At 43.8% G+C, this 20,193-nt stretch overlaps 2 protein-coding genes across 10 annotated transcripts in view; one reads left to right on the top strand and one right to left on the bottom strand.

Annotated features, from left to right (window-relative positions):
• The window catches only part of ASB7 (ankyrin repeat and SOCS box containing 7), a 32,227-nt gene extending 26,300 nt beyond the window's left edge, over positions 1-5,927 (bottom strand). The window contains exons 1-2 of one of the 4 annotated variants that reach the window (XM_083475232.1): positions 5,840-5,927; positions 622-710 (exon numbers count right to left, since the gene is read on the bottom strand). The gene's annotated coding sequence lies outside the window, so the exon portion shown is untranslated. Of the gene's footprint in view, positions 1-577; positions 711-5,634 lie in introns of all 4 variants that reach the window. The other 3 variants (XM_083475231.1, XM_083475233.1, XM_083475234.1) reach the window with 3 other exon arrangements.
• The window catches only part of LOC310693227 (ceramide synthase 3-like), an 81,937-nt gene continuing 67,515 nt past the window's right edge, over positions 5,772-20,193 (top strand). The window contains exons 1-6 of one of the 6 annotated variants that reach the window (XM_083475044.1): positions 5,772-6,282; positions 8,378-8,899; positions 8,997-9,086; positions 13,223-13,364; positions 13,588-14,178; positions 18,566-18,737. In XM_083475044.1, the coding sequence (XP_083331170.1) occupies positions 8,468-8,899; positions 8,997-9,086; positions 13,223-13,364; positions 13,588-14,178; positions 18,566-18,737 (1,427 nt within the window). In that variant the 5' untranslated portion in view covers positions 5,772-6,282; positions 8,378-8,467. Of the gene's footprint in view, positions 6,971-8,377; positions 8,900-8,996; positions 9,087-13,222; positions 13,365-13,587; positions 14,179-18,565; positions 18,738-20,193 lie in introns of all 6 variants that reach the window. The other 5 variants (XM_083475047.1, XM_083475048.1, XM_083475046.1 and 2 more) reach the window with 5 other exon arrangements.

Genomic DNA, 20,193 nt, shown 5'->3' with positions numbered 1-20,193 from the left:
GTTTAATTGCAGTGCACCAAAAAGGCAATGCAAGATGGACCATGCAGGCCCAAGGTTTTTCCATATCTTAGCATATACTATACGAATCTGTGCTTAATATCTGAACCAGACAACTGAAAATTGATGCTCAGAAAATAACAGATCCAGCTAGAAGTTAATCCATAGCTATGAGTTTACTTGGTTCTAGTTGCACTGCCTTCTCTTCACTTTGAAATCTAACTTGTACTACAATAAGTTTATTACCTGTATAAGCAAAAAATATCCAAAATGGAGACCTTTTTACATGAAGGCCACAATCCTATTGGAATACAATGGAGCTTCCTTTGAAGGAAACATGCATGGAATTAGTCTTCAATAATTGCCTATATTGCACACAATACATGCTATGTAAAATTTAGAACAGCTAATTCTAGAAGGCCATCCAAATTTTCCAGGGTAACTAGCAAAAATACAAAGAGAAAACAACTACGCCACTTGCATCTCTCAACATTTTGATCACAGTGGAAGCTATGTAAGACATCAGCCAACAGTTACAATCCACTGTCAGCAAGCCAAGAATCTGAGTAACAACACTCACAAAATAGTGTGAAAGCATAAAAAACCAGGATTGAAGTTTGTTACCTGGATACTGGATTCTTCCATTACATCTTTGCCTCTTGACTTTTGTTTTAGATTCAAAATCTGCGAATTTATTCTGCAGTGGCATGAGCCTGGAATGACAAGAAAAACCAGGGTTGCAGCTGGTACAAGTTAATTCCTTACTCTACACTTGTTTTATTACATTTTACTCTACCCTTCCATCAAGGAGTGCAGGGCAGTTTATTGGTCTCCCTCCCCAACCCCAATTTTTTCTCACAACAAAACTGTGTATTTTGTTTTATGCCGTTTCAATTTTTTAAAATAAAAATAAAAATTGGACTCTATATTTCTAATCTTGGACCTTTGGATGAAGGGGAGAGTATAAATAAATAAATAGTAAATAATCCCTGTGAGGAAGGTTAGGATGAGAGATGGTAACTATCCCTAGGTTGCCCACAGAATTTAATGATACAGTACAAAGTCAAAACCAAAGTCGTACTGGCCAATTAACAATATTAAGTAGATCCTGCAAGATTAAAAAGGGGGGAAATGCTTAACTCTGAAATGGCTAGGCCAGAGGTTTTCAACCTTTTTGAGTCCACGGCTCCACATTCTTTCTGTGACACCCCTGTGGGGCTCAGGAGCCCAAGAGCACCACTTGCCTCCAGAGCTGGCAGCCTCTCACCCTTTTTCGAACACCCTCCCTTGTGGAGTGTTCCCTCAGTTTCCTCTCCTCTCCCTTTGAAAGTCCTCCAGGCAGCTGCTGTTGCCATCCCTGTTCTCTGAGCTACCCCCCACCCCCAAAAGAGGTGCCTCCCAGAGGCACCATTCGCCTGTAGAGCTTATAGCCAAGGCTGCTGCAATAAACAACTATGCAAGCCTTTGTGAGGCAGAGATACGAGAAAGCATCAGAGGAGGGAGGGAAGGAAAGAGGGACAGAGGCCATGGCACCCCTGACCATCATTCAAGGCACCCCAGGGGGCCACAGCACACTGCTTGAAAACCACTGGGCCAGGCTATAGAAGACTTCCATGTGATAGTTTTAAAAGACTACGGCTGCAATCCTATAACAGCCTAGCTGGGAGTAAGCCCCATTTAACTCAATGGAACTTATTTCAGAGCATATACATATAAGAGTGTGCTATAAACAACCACCTAAGGATCATGTCAGAAATGTAAAACAGATGGCCAAAATAATAAGCTTCAGAAATATAGATCTATGATTCAAACACATTGCTGTTATGCTTCAGTAGTCTTAGAGCTACATGGAAGAGTATGTGCAAGTTACTTCTGCATCTACTAGCTGCTTTCGCATACATGCAGTATATCCTTCACTTACAGAGTACGACAAACTTGAGATACCTGTATACATTTTTCATATTTGAAAACTGGCAATGTGTTTGGGACTATTTTGTGTCCTTTTCTGTTATAGCTTGAAACTCATAATCTGCCCCCCAATTAATAACTTATAAAAATTGAAGCACAGTTTCTTTGGAATCTAATAGCTTGTGGGACCCAAAAAGCACTCAGGAATAACATGAGACTTGCTGACTGTGTGCTGCCCTCCCCGCAAAATTCCTGCAAGTGAAGGGGAAGGGATAAGATTAGCAAACACCCCATTTCCATTTTTTGGGATTTTGGCAACCCCCAAAACGGCAAAGGCTAAGCCTGATCAGTATACATAAGTCCAAGCCCCTGGAGAACAAAGGAGGAAACAATTAAATTTAAAATTAAGGAAGGAATGAGGTTATGACAATACAGTGGACGCTCGGGTTGCGAATGTGATCCATGTGGGATGCACGTTTGCAACCCTCAGCATCTGCAACCCGCAGCATCCGCAACGGTGCTTCTGCACATGCGCAAAGCATGATTTAGCGCTTCTGCGCATGCACAACTGCCGAAACCCGGAAGTAACCCGTTCAAGTACTTCCTGGTTTCGGCGGTCCGCAACCCCCCAAAAAACGCAACCTGGAGCATCTGTAACCCGAGGTATGACTGTATTAAGTGGATCAAACTTAAGCAGTATTGTTGGTCTGTTGTAGCATATATTACCATGGCACCTTAAAGCAGTGTTCCTCAAGGTTTTAAACTAGGGCTCCTGTTCTGAATAAAAAGTCAGGCCTCTAGCTCAGTACTATCTACACTGACTAGCAACAGCTCTCCAGGGTTTCAGGCATGAGTCTCTCTCAGCCCTATCTGGAGATGCCAGGGATTGGATCCAGGATCTTCTATATAAAAAGCAGGTGCTCTGCTGCTGAGCTACAGCCCTTCCCCTACCCAACCTTATGGCTGTCCCCCAATAAACTGTCTTATGGGTGAGAGTGTGGAGATTCTTGCTCACATGCTGCCTGTGGAAATCTAGGGACGGTGGTCCTAATTGTATACTGGTCTTAAAAAGGGGAATCAGTTACAACATTTCTACCAATTCCCCCCTCCACAAGAAGCAGCCTTACAACAAAGCAGCAGCTATAGCAGAGCTCCCTTATTCCCAAATCATGTTAGTATAATGTGGCACTGGGAATACAGTCATACACACCCCTCCAATATATCAAATGTGGATGCTCCACCAGAGAGCTTTCAAACTCACCCAGATCCTGGCTAGTGAGGGAGGGAAAATCCTAGCTTTTCAGCATCCTGTCCTGAAACTCCTCCAAAATTTCAGGTGATCTGTGCCCTGCACCTCCCTCAGAGCAGCCTGCTGTACAATTTGAAAATCACTCCTTTAAGACTAGCTTACTTGCTGTGGAGCTTTCACACCTTGGAAATTCACTGCTACTGTTAATTTGCTGTGTCATACTAGCATTTATTAAATATTTTAGTTTAAAAAAATCTATTTCTATGATCTCCTATATGAGCTGAACATTATATTTAAAGAACTAGAAGAATATCTCCATTTCATGCCTTATGTCTTCCTCTGTTGCCCTTCTCTCTTCTCCTCTCCCCACATCACAATTTAGAGTGTAAGCTCCTCGAAAGAGGAACCCATCTTCTACATCACTCTGTGAATTGCCATATACTTGGATGTCAGTAATATTAACTTCCCCCCAGACACACTAAGAAGAGTGCTATAAAAGGCCACATGTCCACTCAGAATATAGAGAAAGTGGGTAATGGGGGCAGATGTGTTAATCTGCTATGCAGAATCAACTTCTTCCATATCCCACATATGATCACTGCGATCTGCAGGGGAGCTTCTCCTACAACGTCCAAAGATTTCAGAAGCCCACTCCACAGTAATTTGGAGCAGGTAGCAATGTGGTTCTATGGAAAAGCATTCCTTTCAATATATGACAGATGCCCACTACCTGCACTTTCCAGAAACAATTGTAAACATGCCTTCCCAGCTATGTGAATATGTATATCCTGTAAGTGTCTAGCTGGTATAGCTGTTTTATCTGCTGCTCTTTTCTTTACTGTTTTAAACTGCTGAGCTGCTTTACTGCATTCTCTACATTTCTGTGAGACGTGTGGAAGGTGACAAAAATCCCAAATCTCTGAGGTACTCAGAAAAGGCTTCTCATTCTAAACACATAGTTTTTAATCTAAAGAAAAGAAATCACCATTACTTTTCAATTCCTTCATGCAAGAGAAGGCGTGGAACTTGAGCAGAGGTGACAATATTGGTCACCTCATTCCTCACCACATACCCTTCCCAGATCAACTCATTTTGATTTACCTGCTTCGCTTCTCCCAGAGATGGGAAACCCGTGGCCAGTCAGATGCTGTTAGAAAGCAAACTCCACCCGCCCTAACAGAACTCTTATTAACACAACTAACCCACCCCATCATCTTTCCGATTCTTCCAAATGAGTCACATTTATTCCTTCTGAATCTATTCTTATAATCTCCAACTATGTTCCCAAGCTTCCAATTTGCCTCTGACAAATAAGTGGCCACATTTCATACCTCCCCATCAACACACAACCTAGCACTGCAATCTTAACATCATCATTAGAAAGTAAGCCCCACTGAACTCAATGGAATGAACTTCTAAGTAGACATGTACAGAAATTGAAACTAAAGATCAGTAAAAGCTTCCTGGTAGCACAAGCTGTTGAACAGCGAAAGACTACTGTACTTCAGAATGTGATAGGCACTTCAGCATTAGAGCTTTTTAATCAGAGGTTAGATTGCCACATTTGGGGGATGCTGTAGCAACAGATGTCCTGCACTGGCAGAGGTTGGATTAAATGACCTTTAATGTACCATCCAACACTATGAGTCTTTCACTTTGGCAGGGGGAGGGATATCGCTTTCAGACACTATTATAAAATAATTAAGTTATTTATGTGGATACAATAAAGCAGCCAAGCAACAATTACAGGATAATAAACAATGGTAAGTTGTTTCTTTAGGTTGTACTGAAACACTAGCTCAATATCTATGGCCAGGATGAACTACAAGCAGAAGACAACTAGCACGAAAGCCAAAGAAAATCAGGGAAGAGAAGCCCCCTCCTCAGCACAAAAATGCAGCAAACTACTACAGGAGAAACAAAACAATCTCTCTGCCAGACCCCAGCAGGGTTCTATCATTTTTCCACCCTCAGACTATTAACTTTTATAGCCATTTATTTTTTTCCAGTTTCTTACCAGCCTTTCCCTGCAAGGTCTACATTTTTTAGTAGCCTTCTTACCTGTCTGTCAGCCAGAGGTCCCAGGATAGGTTATAAGAGTTAAAAACAAACAAACACAATTACAAAAAACAAAACAACTACAGCCATAAAGCTTGCTTCCAAAGCTAGGTTAAGGAGCGTTCACTGAAATAAATAGAGAAATAGCAGTTGCAAAGGAAAACTGGATAACCCTAGCCACCCCTACTGATACGGCGAAGGGGCTAAGCCCCCCACCAAACCTCTAGCGGAGAAGGCCCCTCTCTAGCTTGCAAGGAAGGAGCCAAGGCAGTTATCCTATCCCTCCTCCACCATCCCAGGTGAGGCTCACCCAACAATAATAATAACAGCTGCTGCTGCTGCTACCACCTCTCCTCTCCCCCAGCCCGTGCTGCTATTGGGGGAGGGGGCCGCTAAGCCCCTCCCTCCTCGCCGGCCGTTACCTGTCTGTCTTTCCGTGTCTCTCTCGCTCTCTCTCTTTCTTTTTCAGTCACTCACGGGCCCGGCCCAGCCGCCAGCCCGCGGCCACTTCGCCCCTTCGCTGGCGGGGCAAGGGGGGAGGGAAAGGGCTTGCGTACTAGAGGAGAAGAGAGCCGTAGGCACGGCTGGGAGGGCGAAGAAGAGAAGCGGCTGCGGAGGGGGACTCACTTTGCACCGACCGACTGACTGACTGAGGAGGAGCCACCTCCTCTCCTCACTCCGGGGTCACCGGGCAGGGGCTGACCCCGGCGCCCAGCCAATCAGCGGCCGCGCTCGGCTCCCCTCCGCCTCGCGCCGCAGCCCACCGCCGCTCCCGATTGGGCCGCGCGGGGGTTCCGAGCGCTCCTCCCCTCCCACATCCCCGTTCCCTCCCTCCCCCCGCACTCGCTCTCGCTCTCTTCCTCTCTGTCCCCCAACCACTCCCTCCGCCTCACCATAAGGGGCACAGTCCCGCTGCACTCCCTTTCGGCACTTCCGGAATCATGGCAGTAACTTTTTGTCGTTGTTGTCTCGCCTGCTAACGCCGGGTGTAGAAAAAGAGCTTTTCGTTCAGATAGGGAGTGGGAGAGCGGCGCTGCCCCCCGAGCTCCCCACATACAAAGCGATGGCCGGTATCGATTTTCCGTTTAATTCCCCTAAAGTTCATGCTGCGCGAATTCACTCTATACTTTTCTTATCTCTATAGACTCCCACCGGAAGTTCCGGGTATTGGTGTCACTCTATTTTTTGAAAATTAAAAGATCTATATGTTCTACGGTTCGCTAAGAGAAAGAGCGGGGCGGAGCCTTCCTTATCTCCCTCAGTGCCGGAAAGCGCGAACCAGGGTTGTTGTTTTTTGCGACGGGGAAGGCGGGTCGCTCGGACTTTCCAAGAGGAGGTGTTAGCGCTGCTTCGATGGCTAGGCCTAGAAGCTGGGGTGGGTTGCCTAGCAACGCACGGGCGTTCGTTGTAGTGATGCTGTTGGAGGGCCTTGCGGGGGGGGGCGGCTTTTCGCTCTCGGGACGCGGTGGTAGAGCCGTGAGCGGGTTGAGTGGACTGTACCACACTGCAGGTTGGGGGGGGGGAAGGCTTCCTTTATTATGAGAGGCAGCGTGCTTCAGAAAACCGGCTGCTGGGGAACGCGAGCAGGAGAGGAGTTACTATGTTTTGGCTCTGCTTGTGGTCTTCCAAAGAGTCAACAAGATGATGGACTAATCACTAATGTTATGTTGCATTTATTTCCCACCCACCCCCCGCCCAAGGAGTTCAAGTTGTGCCTCTGCTTGTCTCCTTATTTAATCCCCACAACAACCCTGCGAGGTAGGTTAGGCTGAGAGGCAGTGACTGATTGCAGTATATCTACATGGTTGCAATAATTTAATAATAATAACTTATTATGTATACCCCGCCCATCTGGCTGGGTTTCCCCAGCCACTCTGGGCAGCTTCCAACAAAACACTATACAGCGGTACCTCGGGTTACATACGTTTCAGGTTACAGACTCCGCTAACCCAGAAATAGTATCTCGGGTTAAGAACTTTGCTTCAGGATGAGAACCGAAATTGTGCTCTGGCGGTGCGGCAGCATCAGGAGGCCCCATTAGCTAAAGTGGTGCTTCAGGTTAAGAACGGTCCTCTGAAACGAATTAAGAACTTAACATGAGGTACCACTGTATATCAATTTAACCCCACCCAAAAAAAGTATTAAACAATTTCCAGTCAGAAAAATAGCCAGGTGGGAGGCTAAACAAGCCTTCAGTTTGATCCAGAAGGACTCTTACATTCTTAATGAACTGTCCTAGTTAAAAAAAATAAAAATGGAATTATCCCTCACCAACCACTAGCACATCACAGACGGAGCTGTTATCTGTCATCAACTCCCTCCATCCTGTGTGCAGCTCTGTTCATCCTGTGCTGGTGCTGGACTTCAGATTTTGGTTTTTGTAATATATGCAGCATACAAAAGTCCACTCAGCCCCTTCAGGATCCTACCACCTCATTCTGCTCTGTAAATGTATTAGGTTTCAAGGAAGGACTACCAGGAAGAGATGGGTTTATTGATAAATATTAAGGTGAGGTATATGAGGGAAGGACTAGGATGCAAAAAAGTTCTTGTGCTTTATATTATTTAATATTTGTAGCATTTATTATATAGCCCTCTAAAGATTTCAAAACGCTTCCTATTACAACAGCTTTGTGCCAATCACAATAATAATTAACCTAAGAAACAACCTAGGTTGATTAACCTAGTAGGTTGCATCCTTACTTCTCTTAATTGTCTCAGGTATGGGTGAGTTTTCAGTAATAAACATAGTTCTGAAATGTGTGTTTGTTTAGCTGAAATGTGTATTTGTTTGGCTGAAATGTTTTATTTGCCAAAGCCATGTGCTTTCTTGATAAAACGTATGCAATAGTAGATTTAGACTGCGATCTTATACATACTTTTCTAGGAGGGTGACCTCATTAGTGTCTGTTTCTGAATAGACTTGTAAAGAACTGCACTGTTGGGCTGCAATATCTATTTTTATTGTTATATCCCACCTTTCTCTCAAGGAGTTCAATATTCATAGTTCTGATATGCTTTACGTCCCCCATAGATATGCATAAGATTGCACTGTTTCCAAAAGTACTTACTTCCCGTCAGATAACTAATATAAACTGTTTGCTCTTCTTGCTGATTTAACAATTTCCTGCTGCTGATGATATTCATTATTGCCTTTAATTCTAGATACACCAGAGAAAAAGCTGCATGAAATGTTGAACTTTCCCTGCTTATTGGAGAAGCAACTCAGATCTCTGTAATGTGAATGTGCAAAGAATGACTGAAAATACCAAATTTTCTCACAATTGGGACTCTCTCCAGCAAATGTATGATGATATGCTGGCAGATGCCTTATTTCTGAAAGATAGTCATAGTTGTGCAGCTTTTCTAAATCCTCCTATATCACTGCAACACTTGTCATCAACAAATAGAAAATCATGGGCAATGAGTCTGTTTTCTCCTAACACTGGTGCTTGGAACTCTTCTGATCCAGCGTTTACAGCCCTCAAGACAGATGATGAGCTGGACACATCTGAAAATGTGATTCATTCAATATGCCATTCACGAGAAATTATGCTGCTTCAGTTAACCTTGATCAAGATGATGCTATCCAAAATGCAATCCCAAGGGGTGGCAGTTGAATCAAAACAGAAATATGTAGAGATTATTAGAATTCTTCTGAAAGAAGCCAACATAGACTCAAAATTAGTAAGTTTTGGGGTGATTCCCCACCCCCCACCCCCCAAATAGCTCCGTTGCTAAGATATCCCTTATCTACAATTCCTCCCTTTTCCACTTATTGCAGATTCATCTGTTACTTATTTCTGATAAACAACTATCTTATCAGGCTTCCAAAGCTTTGGTCTTCCTTGTGCGTTTTCAACTAACAGAAGAGGTGAGTTGCAAAGTGGGCTTTGGGCTAGTTCCCACTAAAACAGCTTTCTGCTTCACTTTGTTTTTTGAAGTAGGTGTGTAATTAAGTCAGCTGCATCAATCAGTTGATTTAAAAATCTGTGCAAGTAATTAGGGGATCCTTTTTAAATCAATCATAATGTTGTTTTTAAAGTTCATTATTTTTTATTTAAGTACTTTAAAATCTGTGGATGGCAGATATCTTCTTAGAAAAGGCTTTCTTTTGCACACCAGAGGGAATTATGGGATTTTCTGTTAAGTTCAATGGGGCTTACTGTTGGGTAAATGGCTGCAACTGTGTACCTACATAGAACTCAGTGGGGCTTACTTCTGAGTAGACTTATAGGAGAATGCTGTTAATTGATTAAACAGGCAAGATTTCTTTACTTAGCAGGGCCATTTTTAAGGTGGTGTTTGAGAAATGAATCACTTTTTCTTCTTTTAACTAATCAGATTCTGTAATGTTACTCCATCACCCTAGGCTGGTTTAATGGGGGGGGGGGTTTGCTTCTTTACTGTGAGGTGTGAGGGTAGAACAGTCACTCAAAACATGGTCAGACAAAACACTTGCGTCTTCAGGGGCAAGAGAGAGAAGGGCTTTCTTCATGGTAGTGCCTAGATTGTAGAATGTCTTTGTTGGTGAGAGCTTCCTCTCTACTTAACTGTTATTTAAAGCTTTACATTTACAGCTTTTATTCTGTTCTTCAGTTACAAAGACTCTGAGTGGCTTATATAAGATAAATAAAAGCAAGACTGCCTCTGTCTTCAGGCTTACAGTGTTGAACGAGTGGACAGACTTCATATATTGATGATCTACTTTGCTGTTTTTGCTAGAACCCCAATATGCACTAACCAGAATTGGGTACAAAATACCACTAGCATTGAAAGTACAAGGTCCTTCTGAGCATATTTTGAGCCTAGGAATTTGTTTTCACTATCTGAACTGAACTTGTAGTCCTTCCACACAATAGTCTGCTTTTGGTTATTCTGGGCTTTATTTCAGTAGTCAGATGGAGGTAGGAAAAGTCATTTGTTGTTGCTATTGTTGGGAGTCAGAAATCATTGCTATAGCAAAGCACTCAAAGATCTTCCAATAGATCTTGATCTACCTTCTGTTCACCCCTTGTCTTGGGTACATGACACAAAATGAGAAAGTTTATGGAAGGAGACAACAGAAATAATGACATCAGTTGTTAAAGCTGCACTGTAATTTTTATAATGACCAGCTTGAATTGAAACAATTCAGGGAGAGGAGCAGATAAATGCAGCTTGTCTTGAAGGCATTGACCACTGCCAATAACAGATGAAAGGAAGAGCCTGTCCTGTGTCCAAAGAGCTAGTGAAGTAGCCTTGCTTCCCAGTTCTCCCTCTGCCACAGCCTGATAGAGTTAAGACTGTTCTGTTCCTTTCAGTAGGCATGGGGTAGGATAGCTGCTTTGAAGTACAGTGGAACTTTGATAGTTAAACATCTTAGTTGTTGAAATCCGCTCCCGAATATCGAAAACCTGGAAGTCAGTGTTCCTGTGTGTGAATGTTCTTCAGAAAGCCGAACGTCCAGCGTGGCTTCCGCAGCTTCCAATCGGAAGCTGTGCCTTGGTTTTTGAACCATTCCAGGAGTCGACCGGACTCTCAGAATGGATTAAATTTGAGAACCAAGGTACCACTGTATAGATTTTTGTATTGTGCTTTTAGTGCTGAGTTTGATTCAATTACTGTTAGATATATTGAATATTATGTATAGAAATGCAGAATATAGTAAAATAATATTGATTGCTACCCTCTTTACGATTTTCTTAAAAGAATACCAGCATATCCAGACATACCTGCATGTCTTGGGTCTCATTTGTTGCCTGCCTACTCTCTCTCTCTCTATATATATATATAAATGAACAATTCCATGCACATAGAAAATTATCATGTCAGAGCGAAGGCTAAGCTAATTATTCTATGTCCGTAGGAGAGCTATGGGTGATGGGTACTGACTCTGGTGATTCTATAGTAGCAGCACACGTGGCCCCTATTAAGCAGGAGCTCTGTGTATGCATGCCTGGGTTCTGATGCAGATTCTCTCCCATGTCCAGCCAACTTTTGCATCCTCAGCGTTTCATCCAGGTGGCCGACGCAGGTGAAGCCTATTCTGCTGTTTCACAAGCCTACTGTATTAGCTTTCTTTTGGTAGTGCAGTACCAGAATAATCAGGCAGAGGGCTTCATAACATAAGAGAAGCTAAATATTTGTTATTCCGTCTTCAGAAGCGTTTGCACACTTAAGGGGCTGATCAAGACAATGTCTGCACAGTGCATTAAGGGTTGCAGTATCTCATGATCCTCTATCCAAATGCAATACCTTCAACTTAAGCTCAGCAGCTGCTAAGTAGTGGGTGACAACTTCCTCGCAAAATCTGTCTGTTCCCTACAGACCCGCTTTCTACAGTTTTCCCCCCAAAAGATTTTTATTGAAGTAAATCAAAGTCAAACACAATAAAAATGAGAGAGATACGAAAGGGTATCAGGTAGATCATAGAGTTGAAAAGGACCATGAGGATCATCTAGTCCAACCCCCTGGAATGCAGGAATCTTTTGCCCAAGACCATTAGGAAAGCCAGATTTCATGCTGTACTGTGGAGAGGGAGTCCTGTGTATCTGTATTTGTTGTATTTAAGATAAAGTCCCACCCAACATCATAAGAGTTTTTCAGAGTCCCCTGAGCCTTTGGCAACACATAATTTATGAGGTACACCTCCCCCCAAATGCTAAACGCTGCATCCTCATTTTATATGAAAGTCTTGTAAGGTTGTCTGTCCATTTGGGGGCAGTGAAAGTTTTAGTAGCTACCAGCATCCATGCCAAAAGTTTCGGAAAGCTAAAACCTTTCAGCTGATTGTCCTATAGATACAGTAAACAGAGCTGCAGTCAGTTAGAATACCGTATTTTTCGCCCTATAGGACGCACTTTTTCCCCTCCAAAAATGAAGGGGAAATGTGTGTGCGTCCTGTGGGGCGAATGCAGGCTTTCGCTCAAGCCTGGAGAGCGAGAGGGGTCGGTGCGCACCGACCCCTCTCGCTCTCCAGGCTTCAGGAAGCTATCCGCAAGTCTTGCAAGCCCGGAGGGATGTCCCGCGGGCTTGCAAGGCTTGTGGGCAGCAGCCTGCAGCCCCACAAGCTCGGGGGATAGCGGGGTGTCGGAGCTATTCCCCGACCTGATCTGGAGGCTGGCAGGGGGGAGAAGCAAGCTTGCTTCTCTCCCCCCGCCAGCCCCACAAGCTCGGGGGATAGGGGGATGGCGGAGCGCCGCCACCCCGCTATTCCCCGACCTGATCTGGAGGCTGGCGGGGGGGGGGGGAGAAGCAAGCTTGCTTCTCCCGCCCGCCAGCCCCACAAGCTCGGGGGATAGGGGGGTGGCAGAGCTTGGGGGTGGCTGCGCAAACCTGGGGGGGGAAATAAAAAAATTTCCCTTGATTTCCCCCCCAAAAAACTAGGTGCTTCCTATGGGCCGGTGCGTCCTATAGGGCGAAAAATACGGTATTTCTAATGATATAGCTGAGCTCTTGCCAAAGGACCGAGCGATTCCCATTCACTTCAGTATTGCCTTCGTATTTCATAATTTGACCCAGGGAATGCAGTGTTCTTTGCTGTGAAAACGTCAAGCCTATTACAGAATGGCCTATCCGTTACCTTCCCACGGCAGCGGTACCTATTTAGCTACTTGCACTGGCATGCTTTAGAACAGCTAAGTTGGCAGGAGCTGGGATGTTTCCATCACAGAGTTCCATTGCGCCAGAAGTGGTTCAATCATATGGCCACATGACCTGGAAAGCTGTCCATGGACAAATGCTGGCTCCCCCAGCCTGAAAGCAAAATGAGCACCACAAACCCACAGTCGCCTTTGACTGGACTTAACCATCCAGGGGTCCTTTACCTTTTTTAACGTACTATCCATTCTGGAAGCCACCATTAGTCTTTGTGTTCTGAATTCAGGTTGTGGATATTGGGTGTCTCAAGGCTATTCCCATGCTCCCAAATGCTCAGGTGTAGGAGAAGAGGTCAGATTGCACTTCTTCAGGTCTACCAGTTGCTTGAACCCTAATATAGATAATTGTTTTCTCTCTTTTTTTTTTCAGGGTTCCCTGAACAGCGCCTGGTTTGCTTTTTGTTCAGAGGCTTTGTCTGGGTTTCCCAAGAGCAGTCATGTAGCGGAATGCCTGTGGACTCTTACAAACGTGATCAGAGAAATTTTAAAAGATGAAGGATTGTGCAAAGGAGGTATTGTTTGAACCAGGTTTACTTTGTAAATAACCTGTAGGGGAAGAAGGCAGCATGTACTAGAATAGTTTGTGTGCCTGAAAATATTTACTGTGAGCTTTTCTGTCTAGAGCAAAAATCAGTATTTAGAAGTTTAAGATTTTACAAAGCTGCTTTAATTTAGTAGATAAGCTAAACTGTCTTAGAGATGGTCCTGAAACACTGCTTGATGCTGTCATTATAGGTGGGCTACAGAAGATTCTTACTTCTCTTGACAAAGTGCTTGAAGACTTTTACAACCGCATCCCATCTTCTTATTCTGAGATTGCCCAAGTATCTGCAAAAGCCACAAATGACTTGAGCAGCTTTCTGGGCCTCCTTGAACTACTTGTGGCCTCCAGAACTCAGGCACCACTGAACCTTGTCTGTCAAAGGATGTTGCTTTTGAACGTTTCATGCGTCTTGGGTCTTGTCACTTCACCCGTTCATGATTTAATCAAGAAGAAAGCTATCGTGCTGCTTAAGAAATGCATTCTTCACAAGGCTGGCGAAGACCTAATCAAGGGAAAGGTGCCTTCTTTCTCCCACCCTGACCTGCATTTTGACAAGGACAGATTAGTGTTTGCTGGTGTCATTCTGCAGTTTGTAGCTACTGGGTGGCTGAATCGTTTTACCCTTAGTGAAAAGGCAAGCTACTATGGAGGCAGTCGGGTGAAGCCAGAAGTGGGTATCTGTTGCAGTCCAGCTCAAGTGACCCTAAGAGCCCTAAGCTTGGTTTTGCTTAAAGCTTTAGAGGTTAAGATAACAGATTCTGCATCTGAAGCTGAAGCCCGAGGTAAGTTTTCAAAGTGGCTTAAACCCTTCCCAGCCATTAGTTTTGTGGGAGAGGGGTACCTTTAGAAAGGAGTGAAGGGTCATAGGCCAATCTCCCTGACTGCAGAAGATGGCGGACTCTCCTTCATTAGAGGCTTTTAAACAGAGGTTGGATGGCCATCTGTTAGGAATTCTTTAGCTGTGATTCCTGCTTTGAACAAGATGACCCAGGGGTGGGGGTCCCAACTCTACAAAAATTCTGTGATTCCCACATCAGACGGTTACCATTTTCTCCATGTGCCTCTTCTCTAGATTAACAGTTCATGGGAATGGCCATTCTACTTCGTATTGCCAGTTTTACTTCTATAATTGGTGCAGACTCACAGTTTTGGCAGCATGCCACATAAGGCCTGGCAGTGTTGTAGTCTTGAACCAAAGAAACCCTTCTACCCTTCCATCGAAACACTTCCATCTCTCCCTTCTGTTTGGGAGTTGCAAGAGCTGCTGGAAGTAACCATTTAGACTAGGGTTTGGCAACATTACACTCAAGGACACAAAGTGCTTCTGAGCCTCCTCCCCAACTCATCCTTGGTCCTGAGGGGGTGAGTGGTTACCTTCTCTGTTGAAAAGTATGTGCTTACTCTTAACCTTATGCCCACCGGAAATACATATGGAAGAAGAACAAGGAAAGATTGATTTATTACTTGAAGTGAAAGTGACAGCGCATATGGGTGCTGCTTTCAGAAAGCAAATTTGCAATATAAGTGGGCAGGAAATCGTACCTGTGCATACACACCTTGATCTAAAGAGGGAAAAGAATACTTATCAGAAAGCTTAAAGGGAGAGGGAGCATGACATTTGCCACAGACCCATGCTAAGAGCAAAGTGAGAAAGGGCAGAAGAAGAGTATACATGCCCTGAAGTGAAGCATAGCATCCTTCTGGTTCTTCTGAGTATAGAGAAAAGGAGTTTGTAAACTAGCCAGCCATTAAAAATCAGGGGTATATGTCCTATTTTGAGCCAATGTACTCTTATAGGGGGACGTGGGTGGCACTGTGGGTTAAACCACAGAGCCTAGGACTGGCCGATCAGAAGGTCAGCAGTTTGAATCCCTGCGACGGGGGTGAGCTCCTGTTGCTCGGTCCCTGCTCCTGCCAACCTAGCAGTTCGAAAGCACGTCAAAGTGCAAGTAGATAAATAGGTACCGCTCCAGCGGGAAGGTAAACGACTTTTCTGTGCACTGCTTTGGTTTGCCAGAAGTGGCTTAGTCATGCTGGCCACATGATCCAGAAGCTGTATGCCAGCTCCCTCGGCCAATAAAGCGAGATGAGCACCGCAACCCCAGAGTCGGCCACGACTGGACCTAATAGTCAGGGGTCCCTTTACCTTTACCTTACTCTTATTGGGGGGGGGGGCTTTTGAATGAGCAATTGTCAATACATTTTATTCTTTCCTTTCATTGTTTATTTCCTACAAGTTCCTTTTTTTCCCCCATTTTGATTTCTTTGGTCAGTTGGTAATTGAAAGGACATACAGTGGTACCTCAGGTTACATACGCTTCAGGTTACAGACTCCACTAACCCAGAAATAGTACCTCGGGTTAAGAACTTTGCTTCAGGATGAGAACAGAAATCGTGCTCCAGCGGCACGGCGGCAGCAGGAGGCCCCATTAGCTGAAGTGGTGCTTCAGGTTAAGAACTGTTTCAGGTTAAGAACGGAACTCCGGAACAAATTAAGTACTTAACCCGAGGTACCACTGTAATCCTAGTGAGAAATTTCTGTTTGTTGAATTCTAAGTTTAGATTCTATTGTCTGTGCAGGGCCCCCACAGGGGGTATTAATTATGTTTGGTAGTAGCACAAGATTACTGTGCTGATCCTTACATTAAAAGACAAGGAGTTTACCGATGCATTCCAGGATGCGTTTTGGATAAGAAGTAGCACCAGGATGGGGTTAGCAATGGGGGTCTGTTTTTATATCAAGTTATGCTGACTGTACTGCTGCCATTATCTACAGTAATAAACCATAGGAAAAGTTCATATTGGCACCCGCATCTACATTTCTTCCTGTCTGTGTATGGGTTAGAGGATAACCAGAAGGAGTGGAGCCCACAGCACTTGCTCAGAAAACCAACATGGATCTAAAAAGTTTAATGATTCCCGTAAGAGAAGACATTGCCTGAAGGCACCAGATAGTTGCTTGGCTACATGCTCTCCAATTACTTTGTTTAAGCTGCAAGCTTTAATCAGTGGCTTAAGATGGTTGGATGGTGCCTTGCTTGTCTTCTTCGGGCAACTCCTACAGCCAAGCTAGTGCCAAATGTACTGCTCTGCTTTCCTTTGGACCACATCAGTGAGGTCAAGAGAGGGGTCTTGTTGTCTGAGCAGCGCAGGACCTTCGAGACAGACGAATACCAACAGCAAAGCAGCTAAAGCTTTAGTTATGTAAATAAGGACCACTTTAATTGGTGAGGACTAAGCAAAGGCCACTCTTTTCCCCCAAAGGTTGTTTTTTTTTAATTCTGATGTGCGTATTGCTGTAATAGGAAGTTAAAAAGAAGATGCTAAAGGTGGTTTTTAACAAGTTGTTATAGGTTTTATATATCAAGTAGTGAGATTATGAAAAGAACTTTGTCTTGAAAATGCATAGAAATCCTAGAATGGTGAATTGCTTTTGTGTGTGTATCAGCACCCGTTCTTTGTTACTCTGCTAGCCAACTAAAATGGCTTTTCAGATTTTGAGATTACTTCCATCATGGCTTTGGGGGTGTATGTGGCCAAGTAGTTCCAAATGGGGGTGGGAGTATGAGCTGATGTTGAAAGACAACTCTAGAGAATTCAAATTTTCCATGCAGTATAATTTGGTATGTCGCTTCTCTCTAATTAGAAAGTTCCACCCACATATGTCTTAATTCCACCCACAGATGTCTTAATTAAGAAATTGGAATCAATTAATTCTTTAAAGGAGAAGCTAATGATATACATGTATAGAACCAGTTTTGCACATTTCAGAAGACCTAGGCCTCAGGGTTCCTGTTTGTTGTCTGTGGCAGACAATCTGCTGTGTCAGGTCCTTTTTTTGCCCTTCTGAACAAAGCATCAAGTTTCACTTTCCTAGAAGCTAGAAATTAGCCTAGGTTGTGGAACTCCTCGCCTGCTTGTTAGTATTAACCAAGCACCAAACGTACTTGGTTTCAAATATCTGCTCAAGACCCTTCAGTTTTGCCCAGGCCTTTTCTAAAGTGTAGCTCAGTCCACCCATTTCGGTCTATCACCATCCCAAATGTGAAGCCTTTTATGCTGTTTTATGGATGTGTTGCATTCACTGGTTAGATACTTGTTTATAGGGCTAGATACTTGTTTATAGGGCTGTGAGATAAACATCAACTCTTTTGGGGCTCAGTCCTGATTTGTCTCAAGCTACCTTTTAGTCCAGGGACGCAGGTGGTGCTGTAGGTTAAATGACAGAGCCGAGGACTTGCCGATCAGAAGGTCGGCGCTTCGAATCCCCACGACGGGGTGAGCTCCCGTTGCCCTGTCCCTGCTTCTGCCAACCTAGCAGTTCGAAAGCACGTCCAAGTGCAAGTAGATAAATAGGTACCGCTCCAGTGGGAAGGTAAACGGCGTTTCCGTGCGCTGCTCTGGTTTGCCAGAAGCGGCTTAGTTATGCTGACCACATGACCCGGAAGCTGTACACCAGCTCCCTCGGCCAGTAAAGCGAGATGAGCGCCGCAACCCCAGAGTCGGCCACGACTGGACCTAATGGTCAGGGGTCCCTTTACCTTTACCTTACTTTTTAGTCCATCTGGTTGTAAATGCTCAACAGCTGCCCCTGGAATAGTGGTAAATATCTCTAATGAAAGGCAAATAGTGCAAAAGGGGATGCTACTGTTGCACACAATAACCCCTTTCTTCCACTTACAATTTATTTGTTACCTGCCTGCTTATACCTCCACCGAGCCTAAAAGGCCCAATTTGTCACTGGAGTGGGAGGCACAGAGAGAGCAAGAACTATGGTGGTGCATGGATGCATTTCTGGCAATTTTGTCTGCTTTCGCCAGCCAGCTTTGGCAAGATTACCTGGGTTCAAAAGGCTGTTTTATCATCTAGCCAGGCTTAGGATAATGCGGAATGAACTTAAATTAATGTTACGCCAGAGTTGTTCCACAGGCTGCCAGTTGCCTACCATCACAAGGTATTTGGAGGTAATATGCAAATTCACACTATTTCTTGAAACTTTCCCTCTGCATTCCTTCTGAAACGTTTTAGTAGAGTAGCTAGTGATAAGTAGCCAGTCTAGAGCATGTGCAAAAGGCACACTTGGGAACACTCAAAAGTGAATGTTTGGTTTGATTAAAGGGAGCTTGGCTCACAAGGATCCTTTCTTCTCCTTCTCATTTTTGCTTTTAGTTCAGCTGGAGAGTATTATGCACCCACTGCTGGCATTCTTAAAGAGCCATGTGTGGTCATCTCACGCATCTGAACATCCTTGCGCATGGCTCTCTACGCTGTTCATAGAACAAGACGACGACATGTTGGAAGCTGCGAAAACTTTATTAACAGTTCATTTAAAGTTTGAAAGGTTAGTGTCCATTTTCACTTTTCTGAAGTCATAAACCTTTTATTTATTCATTTATTTTAAAAAAAACATTGGGCATCACAAATAAGAAAATGATTTCATCTATATTTCAGGTAACAGTTCAGCCTGAAACTAACTGAAGGGGGTAGGAGTAAGAGGTAGAAATTGGTTTAAAAAGGATGCCATGTAAAAATGAATGTATTACCAAGAAAGTTATTTTTGTTTCAATCAATCCTGGTGGTTGGCAAGACAGAATGTTTCAATGTATGGCAAAAAAGATATTTCTAAATATATCTGGCAAGGGAAAAAACTGAAAAGATAAAATATTGATAAATGTGAAAAAGAGAGAAGGTTTTCCCCTGCCATATATGAGATTATTTTATGAAGCATCTTGTCTATGCTGGTTGAATGAATGATTGACATTGGAAAAATCTGCATATTTCAGACTTAGAAGGTCATGATGTTTTTGGTTGGCACACTTATTTGTGGTATGAAAAGGTGAAATTACATAAAGGATTTACAAACCATATAATTAGGAGAAATTTGTAGATATGGGATAAATATAAAAATCTATTGGAGGAAAAAACACCACTTTGGCTTTCACCATTGGAAGCCATAGGAGTAAAGAAAAAGATTATGACGGAAGGGTGGGCAACTTATAGAAATTTATTAAGAGAGGATGGAGGAGAATTTAAATTAAATGAATTTAAGGATTTATCAGGAATGTTAACAACATGGATACAATGTCATTTGAATGAAGTATTTAAGAAAGATATTGTCAGGTACTGGTGTGGTTGCTCGAGAGCAAACAGGCAAGACTCCAACATGTCTTTTCCAGGCTTTATTATCTGTACAAACTATTTACAGTGCAGAGCATCGCAAATCCATGTCTGCTCAGTCGCTAGCAGAATCTGGGAGTGGGAGTGGGCGGTCCTTATACCTTCCCCAGCATAACAGTTGTGTGACCCTCATCCTTCTCCTCCCCTCTCTGTGCGCAAACCTACTGCGTAAAGTGGGCATTGGCAAAGGGGGACTTGCCTCCCCTCCGCTTTGCTCAGGCTTAGTGTTGAGGCTCTCCCTAGCATCTGCTGATCCCTGCGCCCCTTCCCCACTGGAGGTGAGGCTTCCCTCCTTGCCCAAGGAAGAACTGCTTCGCAAGATCTTCAGAGGCTCCCTGTAACACAACTGCCCTTCTACCTCTCGCCTCTGAGCTGATGGCAGTTCCCTGACAGATATGAAACAATTTGGAGAACAATGATCACAATTGGAAAGACACCTGTTGGAACGTAATGCTAAAGTGCTGTCTAAAATGTATAAGATATTATTGGAATGGGAGACAAAGGATGAGCAAGTAAAATCATCAATGATACATTGGGTAATATATTTTTGTTATAATACAGATATGGAAGCATGGGAACAATTGTGGAATACGGGCATAAAATTTACAATACGTTATGCT

Source organism: Podarcis liolepis (assembly GCF_965112155.1).
Source record: "Podarcis liolepis genome assembly, chromosome: 14".
NCBI classification, from domain to species: domain Eukaryota; kingdom Metazoa; phylum Chordata; class Lepidosauria; order Squamata; family Lacertidae; genus Podarcis; species Podarcis liolepis.
The sequence above is the reverse complement of the archived record's forward strand: the minus strand, read 5'-3'. Positions and strand labels throughout refer to the sequence as shown.